A 25,470-nucleotide genomic window follows, 5' to 3' on the forward strand; every position below is an offset into this window, starting at 1 on the left:
TTAAGTTGTGGGATCTGATGCTAAATCCAGGTAGATAGTGTCAGAACGGAATTGAATGACATCCAACTTGTGTCAGAAAATTGATTAGTGTGGGGAAAAAAATAACCCTATATGTCTGATCACAGAAATGTTTTGTGTCACTAGTAAAGATGAAACACAAGTGTGCTTACACTGTGATTGGAGAGGTAGCCATGGGGGGTTAGGGGTAAGAAGTTTCTAAGGGCACACAAACATAAATTCCTCCTGTTCTTCCACTTGAGGATGTTTCCTGAAAAAAAAAAAAAAGTTGAGCTGGACCCTCAGAAAAGTGGATGAGGTAAATAGTAAATATTTCATAATTATGAAATATCTGCTTGGTATCTGCTTGGTATTATGTTAGTGCCAGAAATACAACAGTGAGCAAAACAGATGCTATTCCTGCCCTTGTGGAGATTACAGTCTAGTGGGAGAAACAGACATAAATAACCATCTTTACACATATGTAATTACAATCTGCAATAGGTATTATGAAGGAAAGGCACAGGGTTTATGTTGTGGGGGAGGGGCTGATATAATCTATAAGAGTGGCTACTCCTGAGGAAGAGATCCATAAGCCTGGATTTGAAGAATAAGTAGGAGTTAACTAGGGGATGATGAGGGCACATGCTATGAGCATACCAAGAAGAGGGAGAGTCCAGAGCAAAGGTCCTGAGGCAGGCAAAGGAACAAATGAGTTTGAGGACCTGTAAAGCCACTAGGAGGGCTGGGATGCTCAGGCGTGGGGTGTAGTGGAGGGGAAGGCACAAGAAGGAATGGGAAGGATTGATAGGTGAAGGGCAGATATTACAAGTCTTAGAGGTCAAACTAAGAATATGGACCTTTATGGAAAGTAACTGAAAGATTTCAAACAAAGTTCCGTAGTGATTTTGCCCCATTTGAATGAATCTCTGGGGTTACAACACGAACAACAAAAGACCAATTAGCAGCCCTGTACTCGTCCAGGGTAAGGTATGGAGGAGTGGCTGAACTCAGATACAGCAGAAATGCACAAAGACATGAATAAATAACCTGAGTTTGTGGGGATTGAGTCAGCCATCTCCCATATACTGATGGCTCTATTGCTGAACTCCCTCATTCATTTAATAAATGCTGGATGCCCAGGTTAATCCCAGCTCAGGCCCTAAACCTGTCTGAGCTCAGGGATCCTCACGCCTAAGACGATAAAACTTGACATCGGGGGTCAAGGCCTAAGAGAGGCAGGGCTCAGCTAGTATGGGGGACAGCTGCACAGTCCATTCTTTCGAAAAGATCCTCTCTGCTCGGCCCCTACCAACAGAACCCTTTCCTAGCTTGGCGAAGTCCCCTGAGTCGGAATTCCACTCCCCACTCCCCGCGTTGGCTGGAACTCCTGTCCCCTGCCCGAACCAGGGCGTATTTCCCAAACTTGCCCTCCAAGAAAGCTGAAGGGGTTAAGTTTCCAGCCCCACTTTTGGGAGTTTACTTTGAGGAGTTTCTAACACAGTGTTGTAACCTATCTGACGGAGAGGCAGCTGGGAACGGCTCCAGCCCCTCCTCCGTCTCCCAAGTTCCTCGGTGCCTCGCCGACCACTGGAGCACAGACGCAAGGAATAAGCAAGCAGAGGGAAGCGAATGACCGACCACCAGGCTCCACAATGGGTTGGGCAGGAGGGCGGAGCGGACTTCTGTGATGTCACATGACCACGCCCCTCTGGGAGGGCGTTGCGCCTGCGCCAGAACGGCCGCCTCGCTCCCGGAAGTGGAGGGTCTGCACGGAGAGCGCCGCTGGGTCTGGGTGCCCGGAGGCAGAAGCGCTCTCGGAGCTCGCTCGTCGGCCCCCGACCGCCATGTCGTCCTTCGATACCAACCCCTTCGCGGACCCAGTGGACGTAAACCCCTTCCAGGTAGAGCCCTCATCTTACAGCTCTGTCCAGTGCCCGAAGGCCGCCGCCCGGGCCTCTTTCGCCAGAGCCGGGAGACGTGGCGTAGGAGGGACGGGCTGTCTGCCCAATGGGAGAGCGGGCTTCGAGGGGTGTCCTATCGTAGCGCCTGGGGGGCGGGACTAGCAGCAGGTGGAACAGCGGAGGGGGCGGGGCGCTGTACTCTGGGAAAAGGGTGGGACTGTCTAGCTCCGAGGATCGTAGCCCTTCTAACTGGATACCGCTGGGGAAGGGGACTGGCGCACAGGATCAGGGAAGCCCCTAGCTTCAGGGAGAGAAGCGACTTCACCTGAGGGGAAAGTGTGACTGCCACATCCCGCAGTCTTGGGGAGACGCTAGCCTTGAATCACTTTAGGAGAGAGGGTGACAGCAACATAATGAGGAGGTGGAAGCCTGTAGAGGGATGGAGAAATGTGAGAAAATCCCAAGACCATCCCCCGCAACACACACACAGCCAACTAGTCTATAAGATATAGGAGAGCCCCTGAGATTTGTCAGAAAGGGAAGGCTGGTAACCCAAGTTGAAATATGGCCTTGATGACAATTACACACGTTGGCCATGGATCTAGTTTGGACTGGGCTCTGGTTAGATGAGAGAGCCCAGGGTAGAGAGGGAGGAGAAGTGAGGAGCCACTGAGGGACTTGAAGTGCAAGGAATGTTGGTCTGATGGACCTGTGTGTGGTGGCAGGGTAGATGAGATGCACTGATCTATGAGCTGGCCTGACTTTTTAACAATTGCCCAAGGAAGAAGAGACTTCCTTTTAAAAGCCAAAACCTTAAAAAAAATAAAATAAAAGCCAAAACCTTCCCACCTTTGAGCTGAGAGCATAGGGGTATTCTTTTCCATGGTGGGGGGTTGGGACTCCTTTAACTCCAAAGCTCCGGTACCTCTTGTTTTGTGTATGCTCAAAACCAGTTCTAGGGAAGCTTGCTTGTGCTGACTAGTGATTTATGAGCCTCATGAGCCTCGAGCTTTCTGCTTTGTCAGGATGTCACCAGGCATGTGAACTCTTCCTGCTTGTTCATTGTTTTGGTCATTGGCAACTTTGAAGTTTCCTGCAGGTGTGGGGGAAGTCCTTGGAGGGGGTCCTTCCTGCAAGACACAGCATGAGCTTTTCCACCTTGAATCCTTTCTTTCAAGGGTCAGAATAAACACAAAAGAGACTAGAATGAATGTCAGAGAGTGAATATTTTACATCTCTTTCTTGGTTTTAAGGTGACTTAGCCAGTGGGAGCCCTTGAGGCAAATTTTGATAGCTTGGTAACATCAGGGAATTCCTAACATTCCTCTAGTAACTTCATGCTTCTTGACAGAACTGTTTGGAGGACCTTATCTTTTATGTAATGCAGTAATCTCTATTTGAGTAAAGAAAGGACATTTGCTTTTTTTTTTTTTTCCTGTGCCATTGTCTTCAGATAACTGTTTTGCTTTAGTTATAAAACTGCCGCATGATACTGGATACTGGAGTTCGGGTGGCTCAGACGGTAAAGCGTCTGCCTACAATGTGGGAGACTCGGGTTCAGTCCCTGGGTTGGGAAGATCTCCTGGAGAAGGAAATGGTAACCCGCTCCAGGTTCTCACACCCAAAGCTCCTTCTCCCTGGAAAATCCCATGGATGGAGAAGCCTGGTAGGCTACAGTCCTTGGGGTTGCAAAGAGTCAAGGACATGACTGAGCGACTTCACTTTCAGAAGCCTTTTGGTATGTGTGCTGTGTAATGATGTGCCTTTTTCTTTCTTTTTTTGTACTGTCAGAATCAGAAATCAAATGTCTACTGCTATCTGAAAGGGGCAGTCAGATATCCAGAGATGCAGAGAGCTTGTCTTCAGGGCTAGCAGTGGGCTAGATAATTGGCCTAAATTTTGCCCTGTATTAATAGCAGCTTGAAAGTCTTAAACCACATCTCCAACCCCAGAAATGATTGTGCAAACTGTGGTAGAAGTAACTTCTGCACTGAAGCAAGATAGTCTGTCCATCAGGCAGCCCCAGGATATGGCAGGACAGGAAGCAGTTGTGGTCCTGTAAAGAGTAACATCTGGTGGGGAAGCCTGTGGGGGAAGGCGAGAGCCAGTTGGCTGCGATTCTGCTCCTCCTGACTCTGTGCTGGGTTTTTCCTCTTGGCGCACAGCTGTGGAGGGAGAAGGAGCTTTGGGTGTGAGGCCCCCAAACTTCTTTTCCTGGAGAGCTGCCCTCCCTCTCCTTGTGATAGTGGTTTCCGCTTCTCTGACTTCCAGGGCTGGGACACTGGGAAGGCACAGCCCTTGGGGGGCTGGGTGTGAGCCCAGCTTCATTTACTTAGGGTGTTGGCACAGAGCTCAGAAGAGAGAAGGTGGAGAGGCTATAGACCCAGAAACTGTCACACCTAACCGGCCTTCAGGAGCCTTTTTTTTTTCCCCTTCTCTCCATGGTGGTTTACGAAAATATGCTTAGTGTTCGGAGTTCCATGGTGGATTTTTAGAGCTGGGAACATCCTCAGAAATCTCTTCTAACCCTTTCAGTTTAGACATGAGAAACCAAGAATGCAGTGAGGATGGGACATGCCAGAGTCACTAGCTAATTGAAGCAGGAAGGGACTCAGATCTGGGCCATCTTCTCTGGTTAGTGCTGTTCTAAAGATTTTAAACTGCCTTGGCAGTTACTTAGGCCAGCTAAGGAAAGAATGTAACATCATCACCACTGTTACCATTTTTAAAATGAGAGTACTGGTAAGGGTGAAAGTAACAAATTAAGTGAGCTTTTTTGTTGTTTTTCAGTGTGTGGGGCTGGAATAATATGGATTGTATTGTGCCTTTTTTTTTTTAAGATTTATTTATTTTTGGTTGCTCTGGATCTTTATTGCTGTGTGTTGGCTACTCTTTGTGGCGGTGCTTGGGCTTTTCATTGTGGTGGCTTCTCTTGTTGAGGAGCATGGATTCTAGAGCGCAGACTCAATAGTTGCTCCACACGTGGGCCTGGTTGCCTCATGGCATGTGGTGTCTTCCAGATCCAGGGATTGAATCCTTGTCCTCTGCACAGGCAGATGGGCTCTTCCCCACTGAGCCACCAGGAAATCTGTATTGCGCTAGATGATATTTTAATATAGCATGTTTTCTGAGTAATGCCAGTCCTGAAAGGGGCTCAGGGTTCTGTGGTCAAATAAAGTCAGGAATCATTTTCCTGAAGGTTGACCAGGCTTGTTCATTTGTTAAAGGCTCTGAGAAATCCTGCAGTAAAGATATTTGCCCAACTTTGTTTGATCCAGCCTTTCTCAGAGTTTGGCAACCATGGAATCCTTCTTCTAACTCTTGCAATATCCCCTGAAGCTCCTGGTGTGCTTTTAGATTGACTTCCTTATACTTGAACTGTGGCTGTGGGCTTTTATGACCTCCTCCTTGTGTACGGTTATAGTGGGATTATTTGAAAACTTCCTGCAGAGTCAGACTGTAAGTGGAAAGTTGTCACAAGAGTGCAGCAGAGGTTTTTTACCAAACTCCTAGGAGGAAGCAGGAAAGTGCAAGCCGAGAGTGGCTGGTTTCCCAACCTCCCCTGGCACTCCCTAATCCCTCTGTGCATTATGGTGCATCTGCTGTGTACCATCTGGGTATTCTGCTTTCTACTGATTCCAGCATGTCTGTTCCCAAAAGTTTCTCAGAAAGTGTGATGCCGGGTGATGAAGAGGTTGAGGGCTCCAGATGGGCGTGGTCCTCCCCATTTTCTCTTTCAGCAGTCCACTGAAAAACAGCAGACCCCAGCAAATGCCTGGGCTGCTTTTCTGCTTGCTGTTTCTGTTAGGTTACCCCAGGCAGTCGACATTGATCTGGGAGCGGACTAGCTGGTGGTTCCAAACAGAAAACCTTTCAGCGTTCATGAGTTGCCAAATCACACCATATCACTTTCACACCTTGTCTCCTTGCAGTTAAAAGATAATCTTGGTGGTATGGCTGCTTCCCAAGGATTTAAGACATTTCTCTCCTGTGGGAGGAGAAAGTGGTGGCAGAAACGTGATTTGGGCGTGAACAGTCACATGAAGTTCCTTTCAGAGACACTGAGGGCTGTGTCACTTCCCTGAGAGGGTGGACTTCAGTTTGACTGTAGCTTTGGGAATTCTCAGAACCCCCCATTGGACCTGGTAGAACTTGCTCCTGGGAACAGGAGCATTGTCTCAAGAAACTTGAAAATGGCAAGGTTCATACAGTTTAACTGACTCCAGGCAGCTGCCCAGGTTGGGGTGGGAAGGTATTTTTGCCTTAATAGTTGCATCTGGAGGTAGTCTGGGTGTTAGAAAGCCCTTGGCCAGTGATACAGCTGAACTTTGACCCTACATGTCTATTAAGTTTTCTTTGGAGCTGCTTGGAGTAGGACAGTCCTGGGTTCAGAGAAATGGTAATATTTAACCAGGACAAACAAGGGGTATTTGCTGCTGGTCCAGAGAAGAGTGCCGTGCACGTAAATTCGCAAGATATGACCCGTCCAGCAGTGCTCCTATGAGATGCTGACGCACTCATGCACATCACTGAGCCCCTGCTGCTCTGAGGCCTGTGCAGGAGACCAGGGTAAGTGGGCACATGGCCTGCTAGAGCTTCTAATTTGACAGGAGAGCTAAGAAATGCTCGCTTATCCTGACAGCATGTCCTGATGTGATAAGGGCAGTCAGAACTCGCCAAAAGGGCCTGTGAGGGATCTGAGGGAGAACGGGGCAGAGTCCTGTGGTAGGAGGTCCTGGGAGCAGAAAGCGTATGGCACGAGAAGGTACTCCAGGTGAAGGAGCACCAACTTAAGTCACTTCCGCACACTCTCAGCTCCACGCCCCCAGCGCCACCTCACTCTTGTGGACTCTCTGGGATCTGTGGGCCCATGATGGGTCTGCTGCTTGTGGTGCACCAGCTTGTCTGACCAGTCTCCTGGAAGTTCTCTCTGTCCTTGGCCTCTTTATACTGATAACTCTCACCTCCTTCTGCCTGTTTTCTCTTCTTGTCTCCTGCATTTGGGGGTGTCCTAGAGTTCTGTCCTTGACTTTGTTCTCAGTGTGTACCTCTCTGAGTAAGTCCTCCCACTTTCATGGCTTCAGAGTAGCATCCACATTCCAGTGGTCTGAGATCTAGAGCTCTAGCCCTCACCTTCTCCTGAGCTCCAAACCAGTATTTCCAGCTCTTACCTGGACATTTCCGCCCATTCCACCCAGATGCATTTTCTCAATCTCTCTGATGCGAATCAATACCTTCCCAGATCCTCTCCCTGCCCCCACACACCTGCCCCTGAAAATCCTTTTCTCTTCCCCCATGACCGCCTTTCGTGCTCAGTGGTGGCACTGTTTGCAGGTCCCCCGAGCTGGCAGCCTCGGTTACTCCACCCCTTCCCTCCCCTTCCCCTCCCCTGTGTCCCTGTCCTGCAGTAACTCTATACCCTGACCACCCTATGGAGTGGTCAAGCCTGTAGCGGCTACCTGAGGAGGGCCTCCGGAGCCTGTTCGCTCTTCTCCATCCCCTGTGTCATCCCTTAGCTAGGCCTCACTGTCACCCATGTGGACTCTGTGTCCCTGGCAGTCTTCCTGCCATCCTCCTTCCCTGAGCACTGCGCCCTCCTCACTGCTGGCAGAGATGATCACTGCTTACGACCTCTGAGGGCTTCCCAGGTGGCGTGGTGGTAAAAATCCACCTGTCACTTTAGGAAGCGCAAGAGATACAGGTTCAATCCCAGGGTCGGGTAGATCCCCCAGAGAAGGAAATAGCAACCCACAGGGACAGAGAAGCCTGGTGGGCTACAGTCCATGGGGTCACAAAGAGTTGGATATGACTGAACGCACAGGCTTTGCACAATCTCTTGTTGCCCCCGTTGCCACAGCCTGCAGTCCGGCCCAGCCATCTTCAGGTTGGGTCCCTGGTGCTCCTCTCTCTGTATATACACTTTGCTCTGTAGTCTCCTGATCCTCCTCACTGAATGTATGCAAGGTCTTTTTAAAGATCCCATGTCTTTGCAAATGCTTTTCTCCTCTCCCTCTTGAGTGCTTGCTTAATTTCTTTCCTTTCTTGAGATCCAGCTCAGATGCCACCTCAGAGAAGCCTTCCCTGAGTCTCCAAACAACCTCTTCACTCCCTCCTCTGCGAGCCCTTTGCCTGTGCCCTTATTCAGCACTGGTCACATGCTGTCACTTCTTGCCCTGGCTTCTGTTGTGTTCTCTGTGCTATTTGCTTCTTGAGGGCAGGAACCAAGGCCTTTTCTTGGTACCCTCACCGTGGGCTGGTGTGGAATGGTTTGTGTAGGGAGTAGATAGACCGCGGTGGAAGGAGAGGGCAGGGGCCTCCATTTGATGGGGAACAGGCTGCACCTGGAGGAAAGCTGCTGCCAGGTTATGGAGCGCCTCAATGCCAGGCCAGGAACTTGGATCCTTTTCTGGGAGCGTCTGTACATCGCTGCTGTGGCAGAGAGGGAGGCCCCAAGGTGCACCTTGCTCATTTGATGGGTTCTCAGGCTCTCTTGTTAAAAAAGAAGTGTGTATGTATTTGTTTAACATAAACATAACATAATCACATTATAGAAAATTTGGAAAACAAATTAAACCATCCCTGTTTCTGCTAGTGTTTTGCAGCCATTGTTGTTTTGATGTGTTTTCTGTTGTGAGTACTTCTGATGGAATCGTCATTTGATACTCGTATAACCAAGCTGTTTCTGTAATGCTGCCCTGTGTTCATAACGGTGATTTTTAGTGACTGTTGAGGCCACTGAGGGGATGGGCACCGAAACGTACTGGAGCTCACTGTCGCTGGGTACTTAAGTTGTTCCCTGCTTTTTTTCTCCCCTGTTGTAAATACCAGTGCAGTGAATACTTTTGCAGATACAGATTTTCACATATTTTTGTCATGTTTCCTTTGGATGGCTTCTCGGGCCGTAGCTCAGAGAAACCAAGGTTAACCGTGGCGCCTTGTTCACCTGGGACCCAGCCAGCCAGCCTGGGGATGACCGCTCCTTCTTGTGCTGTGACACACAGCCTTGTCACTAAAGCAAACAGGACTTCACAGACGATCCAAAGTAGTGGTGACTCTTTGCCTCGCAGAGGGAGTGGCCAAGTTTTGGTTTTGTTTTTTAGTCTATGAGGTATTTATTTAACGTGTTTATTTGAAGCCTGAAATAAACCTCACATTGGGAGCCTGGGTGGAGTGGAGGGTGGGAAAGCAAGGAAAAGTCGCTGTAAACTCGAGCACAGCCGAGACCTGGGAGATGTGTGGAAAGGGGTTGCCAAACCAGTGGAAACAAGCATGTTTTTCAAGGCCCTCCCCCCACCCCACCCCCACCCCCGGCAGCAGAACTCCAGCCCAGCTGTACCGCCTCGTTTTCTCAGTCCTCACAGCCCAGCTCCACCAAGTGCCCCCTGCCCCGGAGCTGTATGGCCCGAGCTTACCCGACTGGGCCTGTGCTCGCCTTCCTCCGAGCCCGCCCGGCCTCCTCTCCCCTCCCACGGCCGCTCGTGCTGTGTGCGCTTGTCTCAGCTCCCAGACTATGGTCTCCTGAAGGGAGCTGCACCCTGTTTCTCTCAGTGTATCCCTCACCCCATGTGTGGCTGCTCACTGCATGAAAGGAACTGCATTCTCCTTGTTAGGAATTCAGTCACGGGCGTGAGCCGGTTGAGTCCTTTGGGCGCTGAGGGGGTGTCAGCTTACTTCTTGGTAGGTGAGACTTAGCTGTCACCATGCTGTTAAATGCTTGACCCACTTACGAGCTGGCTGATGCTTGGTGAGTGGGAAGGAAGATTGCTGCCGTTGGCTTCTTTGTGACTCGAGGGGAAAGCTGGGGTCCTCATTCAGGCCAGTCAGTGTGGTCCTGACTCACAAGATTCTCTGCCAGTGTCCTTCCAAGGGTGTTCTCCCAGAAGGACTGCTCTGAAGTTCAGGGACAAATAGCCGAGCGGCCCCAGTCGTCCTGTCTGACCCTTCAACCCCATGTTGACCGAGCACCTTCTGTTGGTCAGTTCCTGAGCCAGGCTTTGGGGAGACTGCCCCATGTGGGTTTACCACTTGTGTTTTTGGAGAAAGACAGACTTGGATTCAAAATTGGGCTCAACCACTACAGTCCCTGAGGTCTTCCTCTCTCTGAGCTGGGCCTTTCTTCATCCTTATACTCCTCCTTCACAGGGTGGTTGTAAGGTTGAATGAGGAGGTGGGTTGTAACTTTTCTCAGCCAGGGCTCCTCAGCTGAGCCACAAAACACAGAAGCTGACTGGAACTACTGTTTTCTCCATTTTCCTGAGGATGGAACATCACCATCCTCAGGAAACATTAGAACATTAGGACTGTTCTGATACACAGGAAAGAAGGCAGGTCATTGCAGACAGTGGATGGCTCGGGGCAGTGGGGCTTGACTCTCTCAAGGACCCAGGTTGAGAAAGGCTGGGAGGGCCTTCTTTTCTGGTGGTGTGGCACAGTGGCCAGTTCTGGGATGACCAGCAGCAGCATCACTGTGTGACGAGCCTGCGCATGGTGGACACTCTGCATGTCAGCTCCCATGTCTGTCCCTTTTCCCTTGCTCTCTCACTGGGCCTCAGCTTCTCTTGAAACCACACATATCTGTCAGAAAGTGCCTAGGTCCTCTTCAGATGGAAAGCACCCGTGTCTCCCAGAGTGTTCCAGGCTCCTTTCCCCAAGCAGAGTCCTTCTAGCCCCTGGGGCTGCTGCTCTGATGCAGGCGGCCCTCCCCTTCTCTGTGCCTTGGCACTTGGGCAGCGCCTCGTAGAGAAAGCAGAGAAGGGCCGTCAGCCTGCAGTCCTTATTCCAGACATTACCCGAGCTTCTGCTTGCATCAGGCCCTCCACCAAGCACTAGGAGCCAGAAGTATGAACTAGATACAGAGGCAGCTGGCTGCGGTTTACAGCCTGCTAGAGGAGACAGGATTTGTTTGTGGTGAGCCTGATTAGGGGCCCAGGGCCAAGTCCTTAAGATTGTTGAGAAAAGAAGAGGGGTCAGTTTGGACAGGGTGATCAGTCCCTCCACCCTCCAGAATCCTCTTCTGGCTAACCTTGGTAAGAAAATGACATCCCTTCACAGGTATGGAGGCTGCCTGTTTAAGGTGTACAGCTCAGCCAAGCGGGTATGCTGGCTCCTGACACTGCTACCACGGCCGCCCCTCTGCCCTTGTCCTGTAGTGACCGACTCGAGTAACCTGTCCCTTGGACGGTGGATCTGATTTCAGTGACTGCAGCTCACTTACTGGGCTGTGACTTGATGTCTGCAGAGTCTGAAAGGGGAACAGATACTGAGCCCTAGATCTTTCTTGCAGGAAGCCAGCCCAGTAATTCTGGGAGAAATCTGCTAGTCGTTCAGCCAACAAAAAACCTCAAGGCCAGTTCCTCCAACTGGCCTCTCAAACCTCACCTTGTCACTTTGTCCAAATTGCAGGAGCCACCTGGCAAGGATGGTGTCCAGCAGAAAGGACACGGCCACATTGCCTCTTTGCGGAGGAGACTGGGTGGGGTGTGGGGGAGACAGGAAGTGGGTTGAGGCTGTGTGTCCAGCTCTGGGCCAGGCCCTGGGGCCCTGCGGACACAGGCTTGCCCTCTAGGGGCTGATGGCCTCGGTGCGAAGATGTCAGAATGTGTGAAAGAGGCACAAGAGGCACGTTCAGGGACTTCCCTAGTGGTCCAGTGGCTGAGACTGAACTCCCAGTGCAGAGAGCCTGGATTCGATCCCTGGTCAGGGAACTAGATCCCACATGCCGCACCAAAGATCCTGTGTGCCACAACTGAGATCCGGCCCAGCCAAATAAACAAACAAATATTAAAAAGAGAGAGAGAGAGGCATGTTTAGCGCTGACCCTTGGCTGTGTAAATGTTCAGATAAGGGAGCCAGTCCTGCAGGGTGGCGAATATCCATTTCTACGTCTGAAAATTGAGGCCTGGGTCTCTGAGAGTCTGTCTACTTTGAATACAGTGTTTAAGAATCCAATCTGTGAAGGCTTGCTGCTGGAGGGGAAGCTGGCAAGAAGGCCAGGAGCATCTGGATGAGCCGTGAGGAACTAGGGGTGAGCTGTGCTGACAGGGGAGCCTTGCTGAGGCCTTGTAACTGGGCCTTGGCAGAGTCTGGGGGCAGCTGTTTCTCCCAGAGGCGTCGCTGTTGGGCTGGACCTGAGCCCCGTACCTGTTCTGTGTGGGGAAGGGAAGGGAGTGCGAGTGTGCAGGAGCTGCGTTAGATGCCCAGCCTGGCCCCAGGCCAGCACCCTTAGAGAGGATGGCAGGGAGCCCTGTGTGAGGCCCTCAGCCTGAGGGGTTGGCCTCGAAAAGGGAAGGATGAAAACTTGGGGAAAGGCTGTGTTCTGAGGACATTTTTGCATTTTTTGAAAAGAATCTGGGGAGAAAAAAATCCAAAAACATCATTTTCTTGGCATATCAGCTGAGTCCTTCAAATCTGTATTCCTCGCAAGTGTGCATGGTTTAATAAAATCAGCACTGGCAGCCAGCAGCACGTTTTTGTTCCAGAACCTTAAATTGTCCTTTAGAAAATGAGAGGAATAAATGCTTTCTGTTAAATAATAAAAATAACAAAACAGTATAGAAAGGTTATAAAGTGAAAAGTATCCACTCATACCATCTTATTTACCCACCCTCCCCCACCCACTTCCCCTACCAAAAAAACAAACCCTCCCTGAAGGTAAATACCTGTAAACCAGTTTATTTTACTTTATTTTTAAAAAACATTTTTAACTTTGTTTCAAAGTTAAGCTCAAGACACATTGACTTCATAGGAAATCCACTGAGAAATGTTTTTCTAGGCTGAATACCTATTTCCCCTTAGTCTTCCCTAACAGAGCATGTACACATTAATTACTGTCATTTTATAATCATGCTGGCCCACCCCACGTAAACTGTGTGTTCTGAATGTTCTTAGTTACACCCTAAATTTCACTAACTGCAGAAGATTTTCTGGGATAACCTGTCATTTGAATTCTTTAGCTACTTTTGAGGGTGAAGTCCAAAGAACTCTTAAGTGAGTCTCCTCTAGGAGGTGGGGGTTATTTTATAGGTGTTAGCAATTGGTACTTAGGCTGTGCTGATCCCATCTGGCATCTCCAGGAGACCACCTGTAAAACCATAGAATCATTTGATTCAACAGTCAACCAAGTGACTCAAAACTGAAAGTTAAATTTAAAGGAAGAAGTAATTTAGAGGAAAAAAGGCAATCAAGGCAATCCTAGAGGAACTCATTCTAAGTAGTCAATGTGTGTCTGTGTGTGTGTCCGTGTGTGTGTGTGTGTCCAAGGCGCACCAGATCCATTCAGTGCAGGCTGGTGGGTCCCAGATGACTCCCCTTTTTCTGAGGGAGCTGAATCTGGCAAGTGGCCAGTACCAGTAAAGAGCAGCCATAAAGTGGTGAGGACATTTATATTCAACCCCCCTCTGGAGTCAAACCTATAGGTTCCAGAATTCCCTGATGGTTCAGTGGTTAGGACTCAGTGCTGTCACTGCCAAGGGCCAGAGTTCAATCCTTGGTCAAGGATCTAAGATTCCACATGCTGTGTGGTACAGTTGTTGTTGTTGTTGTTGTTGTTTTAAAAAAAAAGACCCTGCTGGCTCACTTGGGTCCCACAGAGCAGTCAGGTCCATTCAGAAGCAGTCTGTAACCTAGTGGACTTCCCCACTTGCTAACACATCCTTTCACTTTGTTTTACTTCAGGTGTATACTGCTTGGACTAGTTTTCAGGCTAAACCATCTTCAATCTCTTTTCTGTTTTTTGGGGGGAGGGCCACGCTGCATGGCTTAGGGAATCTTAGTTCCTCAACCAGGGATTGAACATAGCCCCAGGAATGAAAGTGCCAAGTCCCAGCCATTGGCCCACCAGGGAATTCCCTAAACATTTTGAATTTCTCAGGGGCTCCAAAGAGAACACCTGTGGTGTCTTTTCCTGGGCCTCAGAATGTAAACCTTGCTCTGTGTCTCTTCTGGCAAATCATCTGGGCTGAAGCCCTCCTTTTCCAGCAAGGGAGAAATGACTGCAGCTGTGGTATGGCAGGGGCTGGGCACAGGAGCCTTCAGGAGAGGCTCTCCAGCACTCTAGGAAGGGCCATCAACAGGCTTACTTCAGCCAGGTAGCCCCGGGAGGGGCCTAGAGATGGTGGTCTCCCTCCCCATCACCAAGACTCTCCTTTTTCCCCAGTGTCTGATGACTCTTTTTTCACTTTCTCAGGATCCCTCTGTGACCCAGCTGACCAATGCCCCACAAGGAGGCCTGGCTGAATTCAACCCTTTCTCAGAGGTTGGTGGGCATGCCCTCTTTCTGAGTCCCTGGGTCCTCTGGGTGGTGCTGGCATCTCTGGGTAAGGAGGCTTGGCAGAGACAGAGAAGTTCTGTTCCTTAAAGGGACAGTCCTAATGTGTACTCAGTGGGGTGGGGTATGGAAGAGGAACCCATCCATTCTCCCCTCAGGATCCATGATCTGGGCTCCTCCCTGAAGAGGAGGGCCAGGCAGTGTTGGGAAGGTCTGGATCCAGGGTCCTACGTTAGGCCACACATTGCCCAGAACCTGAGGCTTGTTGGCCACGAAGCTGCGGAGGCAGGCCCAGAGGGAGCGCCCTTAACGGGCAAGAACACATCACTCTCCCGGCTGTGGGTCTGTCCCCACGTGGCCAATTGGGGGAGGCCCACTCACCTCCCTCCTCCGCTCTGCCCCGTGCAGACAAATGCAGCGACAACGGTTCCTGTCTCACAGATGCCCGGGCCCTCGCAGCCGGCAGTTCTCCAACCCTCAGTGGAGCCCACCCAGCCAACCCCCCAGGTACTGTTGACAAGATCCCTTTGGCCTCTCCTTTCCACAAAGGGACACACCCAGACTGGTGGCTGAGCCCTGAGACTGAGGAGAGGGCAGAGGGCTTTCATCACGGGCTCCCCTTCCAGGGCCCTCTGGGTCATCTCCTGGGAGCTGGTCACTTGCAGGTGGAGGGTCTGCTCTACCAACCTGTATCTTCTCCCCTAACCCCGTGACCACCACCCAAAATAAGCTCTACTCACCAGGCCAGGCTCCTTGGTGGCAGGAAGAGCATTTACCCCTATTGAGTCCTTCCAGATCCTCTTCGGGCCTTTGGTTTGTTCTCTCTTCCCCAGGGCCCAGAATCTCTCTTCCCCTCGCTCTCCCTTTCTTGTTTTTAAACCTCGTTTATTCTTGCCCGCCTTCCTGCTTCCCTCTGTCCCTCCACCGGTACTCTGAGCCTTGTGTGCTTTGTGCCCGACACTCCCCTCCATGCCTCCCAGCCCCACCCCACGCTCCTCGTGGCCCCCAGGTGAGCGTGGCCGACAGTGGAGTTGTGTGTTGCAGCTCCTGCTTAGACAGGCCAGCAGGTTCCTGCCTACCAGATTCCTGGCAGTGAGTGAGCTCTCAGAGAGGCAGATGCTGCTAGGAGGAGATAGTATTCTCAGAGACAGCTACCTGCGAGACCTGCCGAAGGTAGGCGAAGAGTAGATGAGCACGAGGGAGGGCAGGGCACCCGGGGCCCACCCAAGCTGGGCTGTGGGCACCAGTGGGCCCCAGGCTGCTCCTGTCGTCTGGCTGGGCTTCCTCTGAACGTGCGGCCCCTGCCCGGGTCCCTGGGCCCCACCCCTGGCCCTAGAGCCTTGTGGAGGTGAGGCGAGACTTAGAGGCAGGAGCGACTTCTGTCCAGCTGAGTGGTGGGCTGTAGGGACCTGGGCCTACTCAGCTGAAGTTGCAGACTTGCAGAAAGGAGGCTGAGACCCCAGTGTGGTCTAGTGTGGCCACTTCTGGTCCTGCTTCTGCCCCCATTGCCTGAAATTGACCTCCTGGGACTTGCCTGGCGGCCCAGTGGTTGAGACTCCACACTCCCACTGTAGGAGGCGTGGGTTCAGTCCCTGGCCAGGGAGCCAAGACTACCCCCGCACTGCCCCCGCCCCCGCCGCCGAAAAGAAAAACCTCCTGAAGGCAGCCGTAACTCTTTGGAGAACTCCTTTTAGAGAGGGAGAAGGAGAAGCTGTGTGTGTGGTGCATGTGCTCACACACGCATGCGCAGGTGTGCCTGCCTTGTCACCCCATGAGAGGACCAGTTTGATACCTGTTTCCTAAGGAGGACTGTAGACTTCAGGAGGAACCAGGTCCCAACAAGGGGAGCAGGGCCCTAGGCTGGAACACCGTGCCCAAGCCCAGCTCTGTTCAGCCTCGTGTGTAGTCTCCTAGCGCCTTCCCCGCACTGCCTGGACAGGGGTAAGCTTGGACTCCGCACGTCATGAAAGCAAGGCCAAGCACAGCCAAGCCTAAAGGGCTGCTGGGTGGTACTGGGTCACAGTTCACTTGTACCTCTGGGCAGCTCCTGGGTGGGAGGAGAGTGCTTAAATATAGATCCCGAGGCTCTGGGCGCACAAGGCTGCCCTCAAGTATCTCCCTTCCTGTCTCACTGCTGGCGGGTCTGCACTGTTTCCCCTACACACACACACACACACTCATGCACACTCCGTGCTCTTCAAATGAGGCTTGAGTCTCTGGCTTTCTGGCTATAGGTTGGTCCCTTCTGAGGTCTTTTTCCCTTTGCTGTTACCTCAAAAGTCACTTTGAACTTTAATGACTCCAATATGGGGATAGTTCCCATCTCTTTCAAGCTGAGGGATACAAGGGAGAGGAGAGCCCTGGTGATGGCTAAGGGGCCAGAGGTGGTATGGAGGTGGTAGGGGGCAGGTCACCTTGGTCTCTCTATGGTGCTCTTGGGTATCCATGACACACTGGGCCTGGGACTGCCTCTGGGCCCTCCCTGCGTGGGGCAGGGCCTCTCCGACTTCAGCTCAGACTGACACTGTCTCACTGTCTTTTGTGTCTGGCTGCCCTCCACCTCCTCTGCACCCTTCAGGCTGTGGCCTCTGCAGCCCAGGCAAGCCTGCTCCGGCAGCAGGAAGAACTGGACAGGAAAGCGGCCGAGCTGGAGCGGAAGGAGCGGGAGCTTCAGAACACGGTGGCCAACTTACATGGTAAGGGAGGCCATGCTACCTGGCTTAGGACTTCCCTGAGCCTGCTTGTTCCAGGGCAGCCTCAGAGCTTTGCTGAGCTCTGTCATGGCATTGTCCTGGGGAACACCACGTAAGGTGAAGGTCAGGAGACTTGCCGTTTGGTCCTAATAGATGTAGGTTATTTCTGCACTCCTTCCCCACTCTGGAATTTAGAGTGGGGGCCTTGGTCCCAGGATTCCTTACCCGTGATGATGCCCCCTTGTGCTTATGGTCTGGTTGTTAATAAAAGTAGTCACTTAGGCCATCACACTCTGTGTTTCCCAGTGCATTTGGGGTCCATTGTATTGGAGTGAGCTCAGGGGTGTCTGTGTCCTGTCATCCTTTCCCCATCCCACTCTGTATCCATACACCCTGAGACCCGTCTGCTGGCGCCCGCTGGGAGCCCTGCTTTGGCCCAGGGACTTGGCCCACACGTGTACCCGGCCACGCTGCTGCTAAAGCCGTGCTCGCCTCCTCACCTCTTCCCACGCAGTGAGAGAGAACAACTGGCCGCCCCTGCCTGTGTGGTGCCCTGTCAAGCCCTGCTTCTATCAGGACTTCTCCACAGAGATCCCTGCCGACTACCAGCGGATATGCAAGATGCTGTACTATCTCTGGATGCGTGAGTCTTGCTCTTGCCCCTTCGAGCTCCGGGTGAAGTGGGCTGTGACTCGAGCGTGCTGGCTATGCTCTGGTTGCTCCTCCTGGCAGGCTGCAGCCGCTTTCTGGGCTGGGCTGGGCTGGGCTGGGCTGAGGGATGCCTTCTGCCCACATAACTGGTCCTCCACAGTCTGCTCCCTATCCTGGGAACCTATCCCCAAGGGCCAGTCCAGACCCCATATCAGGTAGGGTGGGACTAGCTGGAGGCTTCAGAGTTCCTACAGAGCTCCCTGCACTGAACAGCCCTCCTTAGGGGAAGGCCTATCCTCTCCACGGTCCCCTCGGCTCCTAGGAATGAGGAGCGAGGAGAGAAGACTCCTTGTAGCTCCACTGGGGGCTGTCCACAACCAGGGGAAACCCTGCTGAAAGACTTCATTCCCCCAAAGCTCAGCCCTTGTATCTGTATCCGCCCCTCCACTGCCATTCCTCAGATACCTGAGTTTGAAGATTCCCTGGTTGTAAGGTCTCAGAACACCCTGTCTGTGTACAGACCAAGGTCCTCTAGTATTTCTGCAGCTGCTCTCACAGCGTGGACCTCTTCAGGGGATGGTTTGCCTCAGAGGGGAAGCCTTCGGTCACCTTGGCACAAGCCTCTCTCTCTGGCCCCCTCTCCTTCCGCAGTGCATTCAGTGACACTGTTTCTGAACCTACTTGCCTGCCTGGCTTGGTTCTTAGTCGACACCTCCAGGGGAGTAGACTTCGGCCTCTCCATCCTGTGGTTTGTGATCTTCACCCCCTGTGCCTTCCTTTGTTGGTATCGGCCCATCTATAAGGCTTTCAGGTGAGTGGGGCTGGGCAGGGGTGAGTAATATATGGCTGGCATCGGGTAGCAGGTCAAAACCCATCAGCCCTGGGGCCCCCTCCCAGTCTTAAGCAGAATGGAATGGTGGGGAAATTCACTTTCCCATCCCCACCCTTAGCGAGAGCGGGCAGGGATCAGCAGCTGCTTTCTCCTCTGTTGTACCAGAGGTCTGTTCTGGGCCCTGTCCTTGGACCAGGCTCAGGAGACCCAGAGAGGAAATCAAGAGCCTTTCTTGCCTTCCCCCTGCTCCCAGTCTGTCTGGTTCAGTAGGATTTTAGTCCCTGGGGAGAGGCTGTGTGTCTGTGATAGCCAGACAGAGTCTGATAACAGTCAGATAAGCTCTCAATAGCTTTATCCCTCCATGCTCATATCTGCCCCTCTCCCCACCTCCCCAGTAACCCTTGAGCCTCGATGAGTGCCAGTATTTGACCAGTGGCCCTAGAGCCAGTACTGTGGACATGAATGAATCCACCTGACAGACCACAGGGACTTTTGGAATTGAGACTAGGAGTTGATGCTCAGCTCCTAGTTGAGCCCAGTAGGGAGTGAAGAGAAGGGAGGAGAGACAGGGAGCCCAACAGGTCCTGGGAAAGAGGGGGCGGAGCATTGGCCAAACCCTCCCATGTAGTCAGCAGGCAAAACCTGCACCCTCACTGTATTCTAGTCCTCCAGGGCGAGATGGAAGTTCTCAAAACACCAGTTTTATCTGGTGTTCCCTACTCCCTAGATGTCTTTTCTTCCACCCAGGCCTACAGATTGATTCTTAAAGTTTTATTATCTTTATAACAGGCTTAGATTTTCTTACCTGTAATGAAATGGAGATAACTTCAGGAAATGGACTGTTAGGTTTTTTACATTGTCCTTGGGGTGAGCAACTTTATTTATAAGCTCTTTAAGCAGTCAAGCATTGACCCCTTAAATTGGAAGGCAGCGGAAGGAAGTCCTTTTTGATCATAGGGTGTCTGTGTGTCCCTATCCTCATGGACGGTGTGGCTGACCCCTGGAGCTCTGTCTACTCTGGCACACTCCCTCCTGTCTCCTAGCGAGGAAGGTGTCCTGGCAAGTGAAAAGGATGAGGACTGAGCCCGAAGGCCTCGTGTGACTTCTCATTTCCCCCTCTCTCCACAGGTCTGACAACTCTTTCAGCTTCTTCGTGTTCTTCTTTGTATTTTTCTGTCAAATAGGAATCTATATCATCCAGTTGATCGGCATCCCTAGCCTTGGGGACAGGTGAGACGTGGGGCAGCACAGAGGGGATTAGGCCCTGTTCCCCTGCTCCCAGAAAGGCCCCACTGATGACCCATCTTCCACCATGGCTGGGAGAGGGGTGATGGGTCAGCGGGGGTCTGCCTCCTTCCACTTCTTCCCTGGTAGCCACTCACTGTTTCGCCTTGCTCACCCCTTTCTGGAGTGTCGTGGGTGGAGTTGGCCTGAATCCTTAGGCTCTCAGGGCTGTGTCCTGCACTGCAGGTCCCCCTCGTCCTTTTCTCCTGCCATGCCCTCCGAGAGCCTGCGGCTGCTCCCACCACCCCCAGACAAGCCCCGAGGCTTGGGAGGCTGCCCATGGATGTCCTGGCCTTTACAAACTGTGAGCTGCGACTTTTTCTGGAGGCCCTATAACCTCAGGAGGTGGAGCCCTCACCCCTGGAGGATCGGCTCTTTCGGGCTGCTCTCCTTGAGCATCCAGCTGGCTTGAGAGTCCCGGCTGCTGCAATTCTCAGCTCAGAATTAGTCTCAAAGAGAAAAGCTGATGGCTGATGTTTTCCTTTCTGCTCCAGTGCACAGGGAACATTACAGAAAGGTCAGGCTGGCACTTGGCTGAAAGCCTGAGCCTGGAAGGGCTGCACTATTTTGGTCCCCACCCTCCAGTGGAGCTGGCAAGTCCAGAGTGGCGGGGAGGGGTAACTCACCTCACACTCGCAGCCAGTGCATGCTGCCTTCCTCCCCTCTGCCTTCTTGCCTTGCTATTTCTAACCTGGCCCCTTTTCTGTTTGACTGGTGACCCAGTTTCATTACTCATTACCCTCAGTGAGATCCTGGTAAAAGACTGTGATTAACAACTGCTGTTTACACCCTGGACTGGGAGCCAGAAGGCTTGAGTTCTGGTCCTGCTTCGCCCCTCACTGCCCTGCCTGGGTCTGCCTGGTTGAGCTCCGAGGCCTCCAGCCTCCCGGTGTCTTTCTCATCTCACCTCAGAACACCCACGATTGGGTGGATGTCCTCCCGCCTCCTTTTTTTGTTACTGATTATAAAATACGCATAACATAAAATCTGTCATTTTGTTTACCACTTAAACCACTTTGTATAATTCAGTGGCATTTAGTTCATTCACAGTGTCCTGCAGACATCAGCACTGTCTAATTCTGTATCACACTGTGACATTTGTATCACATTGTAAGGAAACTCCGTGCCCATTAAGCAGTCACTCTTCATTCCCTCATTCACTGAGCCTGTAGCAACCATTAAGCTGTTTCTGCCTCTCTGGATTTGCCTATTCTAGACATTTCATTTTAATGAAATCGTATGTGGCTTTAAAATATCTGTATTTATGTGTTTATTTCTGACTGTGCGGGGTCTTCAGTGCTGCGCAGGCTTTTCTTTAGCTGCAGCCTGTGTGGCTTCTCGCTGCAGCGGCTTCTCTCGTTGCACAGCATGGGCTCTGGGACTCACAGGCTTCAGCAGATGTGGCGCCTGGACTCTGGAACACAGGCTCGGTAGTCGTGGCGCACATGGGCTTAGTTGCTCCTTAGCATGTGGAATCTTCTTGGACCAGGGATTGAACCTGCGTGCCCTGGGTTGGCAGGCAGATTCTTTACCACTGAGCCTAACATTTGGCTTTTGGTGCCTGGCTTCTTTCACATAGCATCATATTTTCAAGGTTCATGTTAGTACTTCATTACATTTTATGACCAAAAAATATTCCATAGTTCTTGGAGATATACTGCATGTTGTTTATCCACTCATCAGCTGATAGACATTTGGGTTTCCACCTTTTTGCTGCTGTGAACATTTGTGTATAGGTTTTTGAGTACCTGCGTTCAGTTCTTTAGGGTGTGTGTCCTAGGGTGGAATTGCTGGGTCCTATGGTAATTCTATGTATAATTTATTAAGGAACTGCCACACTGTCCCACAGTGGCTGAACCTTTTTAGGTATGTATTTTCGGCTGTGCTGGGTCTTTGTTGCTGCGGGCATTCTCTAGTTGGGCCAGTTGGGGCTGCTCGCTAGTTATGGTGCATGGACTTCTCGTGGCAGTGGCTGTTTGTTGTGGAGCCTGGGCTCTAGAATGCTCGGGCTTCAGGAGTTGTGGCACATAGGCGTTGTTACCCCACAGCATGTGAAATCTTCCTGGACCAGGGATTGAGCCTGTGTCCTCTGGGTTGGCAGGTGGATTCTTAACCATTGGACCACCAGGGAAGCCCAGGCCAAACTATTTTACATTCTCAATAGCAGTGTATGAGGGTTCCAGTCCATCCTCCCTAACACTTACTATTTTCCTTTCTTTTTTTTTTCCTTTTTTCTTTTCATAGCCGGTCTACAAGTGTGGTAACTCGTGACTTTGATTTCTCTTTCCTAAATAATTGTGATATTGGCCATCATTTATTTGCTTGCTTATTTTCTTTGGAGAAATATCTATTCAAATTGTTTTCTAATTTAGTATTTAGATTGTCTGTTGAATTCTTCATATATTCAGCATACTGCATAGCTGCTTGTCAGGTATATAATTTATAAATTTTCTCCTTTCTGTATGTTGTTTTTCACTCCTGATAATATTATTTGATGATCAAAGGTTCTTAATTGTAATGAGATCTAAATAGTTTTAGTTCTTATTGTTAGGTTTGAGTTAGCTTTTCTATATGGTGGAAGTAGGGTGCACCTTCATTGTTTTTTTTTTTTTCTTTTAATTTTTTTAATGTATTTTTAATTGGAGGATATTTGCTTTACAATATTGTGTTGATCACCTTCGTTGTTTTGTATGTGGATATCTAGCTGTCCTGCACCATTTGTTGAAGAGGCCATTCTTCAACATTCAGTGGTTTTGGCACACTTGTCTAAAATCAGTTGGAGATAAATATATAGATTTGTTTCTGGACTCTCAATTTTATTCCATTGATCTGTAATATATGTCTATCCTGATGCCAGTACCATACTGTTTTGATAGCTGTAGCTTTGTATTAAGTTTTAAAATCAGAAAATGTGAGGATGTCCCCTTTGTAGATGAGAACACTGGGGCTCAGGAAGGAGATGTGACTGGCTGGAGACAGCGGGGCTGTCCCTGGGCTGCAGGGTGGGGAGCTAAGGTGAGAGGATGAATGAAGTGTGTTGGCCAGTGATCCTCCTTCCCAGAGGGAGGGCTCTGTCCCCCTAAAGGGCTCTACCCACCGTTACTCCTAACTGTGAAAGCAGCAGCCACATCCTCCCTTCCAGGCCTCACATGGCCCATAGATTCCCTATGGGCATTATGGGGCCTGATGGCCTTTATAGAGGCCTGGCCTCAGAGGCCAAGGTTTTGGCCCACAGGGCTCTGTGCTGCCCAGAGATGGGCCAGGTGGTGTTTAGCACACAGTGGCCACTTGGAGAGGAGCCCCTCACAGGGAGCTCTGGGGCCCAATCCCACTATGCTCCCTTTGCAGTGGTTGGATTGCAGCCCTGTCTACGATGAAGCACAACTTGGCTGTGTCGGTCATCATGATGGTGGTGGCTGGCTTCTTCACCCTCTGTGCCGTGCTCTCACTCTTCCTCCTGAAGCGGGTAAGTGGTGGGTGCCGGGCCAACTGCAAACCCAAGGAAGCCCCAGCCCCTGGGGTAGGCACCTCTCTCCTGCTTTCTCCATGGGGGATGTTCATCACTACAGCAGTTGCGTCTCCTGGGTCCTCAGAGCTCCAGCAGCTTCCTCCAAGGCTCTGGGTGGGAGGTCAGACAGGCTGGGGTCCGTGGTGGCTGCCTTGGGCCCATGAGCTGGTGGCCCCCAGGCGGGTGGACTTTTCTCACCGCAGCCTCTTTCTGCAGGTGCACTCCCTGTACCGCAGGACGGGGGCCAGCTTCCAGCAGGCCCAGGAGGAGTTTTCCCAGGGCATCTTCAGTAGCAGGACCTTCCGCAGTGCTGCCTCATCTGCTGCCCAAGGAGCGTTCCAGGGGAATTAGTCCTTCTGACTCCTCCCTCTGCCCTGGCCTTCTCTCTCACCTGCCTTCTGAGCTGCACTTTCCATGGGTGCCTTAAGCATTGGGTATGCCCAGCATAGACCTGGGGAGGGTCTTGCCCGTGGCTCTTCTTCCTCCCTCAGCAACCATCTCTCCCTTCCACCTGAGGAAAGGGGAGGGAGGGACAGGGACTTTTTTTAACACAAGAGAAAAAAAAACAAAGCTGTCTTTTCTTCTCTGGTGGTGGTTTGATAGGATTTTTTTGTCTCTTTGGAAGCAGTGGGACTGAAGTTCTCTTCTTCCCATACACAGATACACACGTGTACTCACACACATACAAACACAAACGTACACACTTGGGATCACTGGCTGTCCTGGGCCCAACCACCTGGGGTTTTATTTCTGCTGGAGTCCTGAGATTCCACTCCTCCCCAGCAGGCCTGACCGGAATCTGGCTTCATGGACCCAGCCTGTGACTTCCACAGTCCTGCCCTTTCCTCCTGCTCAGACTCTGAGAGCCTCCCAAGGGCTCCCCTTTAGATGAGCTGCAGTCTGGGCTCTTCCTCAGATCACTCTAGGGTGAACTCTGGGCTTCTAGCCTCTGTCCTGCCTCATGTTTCTAATGAACAGTTTCCTAGCCCTTTAGGCCCCCACATCCTCCAGATGTGGGCAGTACGTGGTGCCCTCTGGGGCCCTTCTTAAGCCCTTCCCTCTTTAGACTTACTGAATGTGCAATGGGGTTGGTTGGGATTTGGGGATGGAGAGGGATAGAGGACACTGACCCGAAGTTGTCTTGCCCAGCTTTTGGCAGTCTTGTATTAGGGTGGGTCTGATTGTCCTGGTATGGTTTGTTTGGCCCTATTTGTTTTGATTTCCTCTCTTTCTGAGGGACAGCTGCCCTTTAGCTTGGCCTCATACTCTTGCCCATCCCTGCCCCCCACCATCAGCAGTATCTAGCTTGTATGACTCTTAGGGAGGGCAAGGGGAATGAGTTCAGAACTTCATTCTTCAGGTCACCTTTTTGAGGGTTCCAGACTAATCCCCCAGGGTTCTCCCATACTCCCCAAGTAGAGCCTAGATCACCTTCCACTAGTCCTGAGGATTCCCCAGGATCTGTGTCACTCTGATGGGTGCTTAGGAGTTCAAGGTTAAAACCTGTATCCTGTCCTCCAGAGATGGTAGGAGTGGGTGGGTAGACTGAGGGGACTTCTCAAAAAGCTGTCCAACCCAGGGCATCTGGGGCCTACCCGGAGGCAGCCCTGAAGCTGCCAGCTGACACAGCTCCAGAGCCACTGAATGAGGATGGCAGTGACCAAGGTTTTGTAAACTCCTTTCTGGTATTTTTTTTCTCCGTGTACAAATGTATATGTTATGTCTCAATTTTGTCCTTAAATAAAAACAAAAGACATTTTCAGACAATACTGGTCCTGACGTCTGCTGTATTTGGAAAGTTGGGAGTGGCTAATAGGGTAGAGGCTGAGGCAGGCCAGCCATAGGTGAGAAGAGACAGTGAAGGTGCTGTGTCTGGTCACTCTACTCCCTGGCCAGTCTGGGCAGGCTCAGTCCCTCACCCCTGGGGGCGAGCCCCTTACTGAGATTGCTTGTCCTCTTCCATGGTACTTTCTTGTTCCAGTACTTCCACATTCACAGTTGCTGGTCTTGGAGGAGAGGGGCCTCTTTGAACACACCCTATCCACGCCTTAAACGAGGCTTCTCTCTCCTATCCCATTCACGTGGGCGATCTCTAATAAGATACTGTGCAGCCTGCATGGGATTTCCCAGGGGACCTCGTCCGCTGGCCTCTGCTAATTCCCGTTAGGCCTGCGAGGACCTGAGTATCTCCAAATGGATCTTGCGGGTACTGGCGAGTCATCTGATTTCCTGTGCAGGTGAAGGCGGAGGCTCCCAGGAGCCGCACCTGGAGCACCTGGAGGGGAGGGGCGCGGGGGCGGTGGGGGGCCGGGGCCCCGCCCAGCCTGCCTCGCTGC

At 51.5% G+C, this 25,470-nt stretch overlaps 1 protein-coding gene across 3 annotated transcripts; it reads left to right on the forward strand.

Moving 5' to 3' along the window:
* On the forward strand, positions 1,715-24,901 carry SCAMP2 (secretory carrier membrane protein 2). Of its 3 annotated transcripts, XM_018066235.1 has the most exons (10): positions 1,715-1,901; positions 14,086-14,154; positions 14,575-14,673; positions 15,211-15,339; positions 16,745-16,862; positions 17,374-17,502; positions 18,162-18,321; positions 19,471-19,572; positions 22,975-23,092; positions 23,351-24,901. In XM_018066235.1, the coding sequence occupies exons 1-10, from the start codon at positions 1,845-1,847 to the stop codon at positions 23,483-23,485; spliced, it is 1,116 nt and encodes a 371-aa protein (XP_017921724.1). In that variant the 5' UTR covers positions 1,715-1,844; the 3' UTR covers positions 23,486-24,901. The 3 variants fall into 3 exon arrangements, with proteins under 3 accessions (XP_017921724.1, XP_005695187.1, XP_005695188.1); XM_005695130.3 differs by lacking the exon at positions 15,211-15,339 and having other exon boundaries at positions 1,716-1,901; XM_005695131.3 differs by lacking the exon at positions 15,211-15,339 and having other exon boundaries at positions 1,716-1,901; positions 14,608-14,673.

Source organism: Capra hircus, chromosome 21, assembly GCF_001704415.2.
Source record: "Capra hircus breed San Clemente chromosome 21, ASM170441v1, whole genome shotgun sequence".
Taxonomy (NCBI): domain Eukaryota; kingdom Metazoa; phylum Chordata; class Mammalia; order Artiodactyla; family Bovidae; genus Capra; species Capra hircus.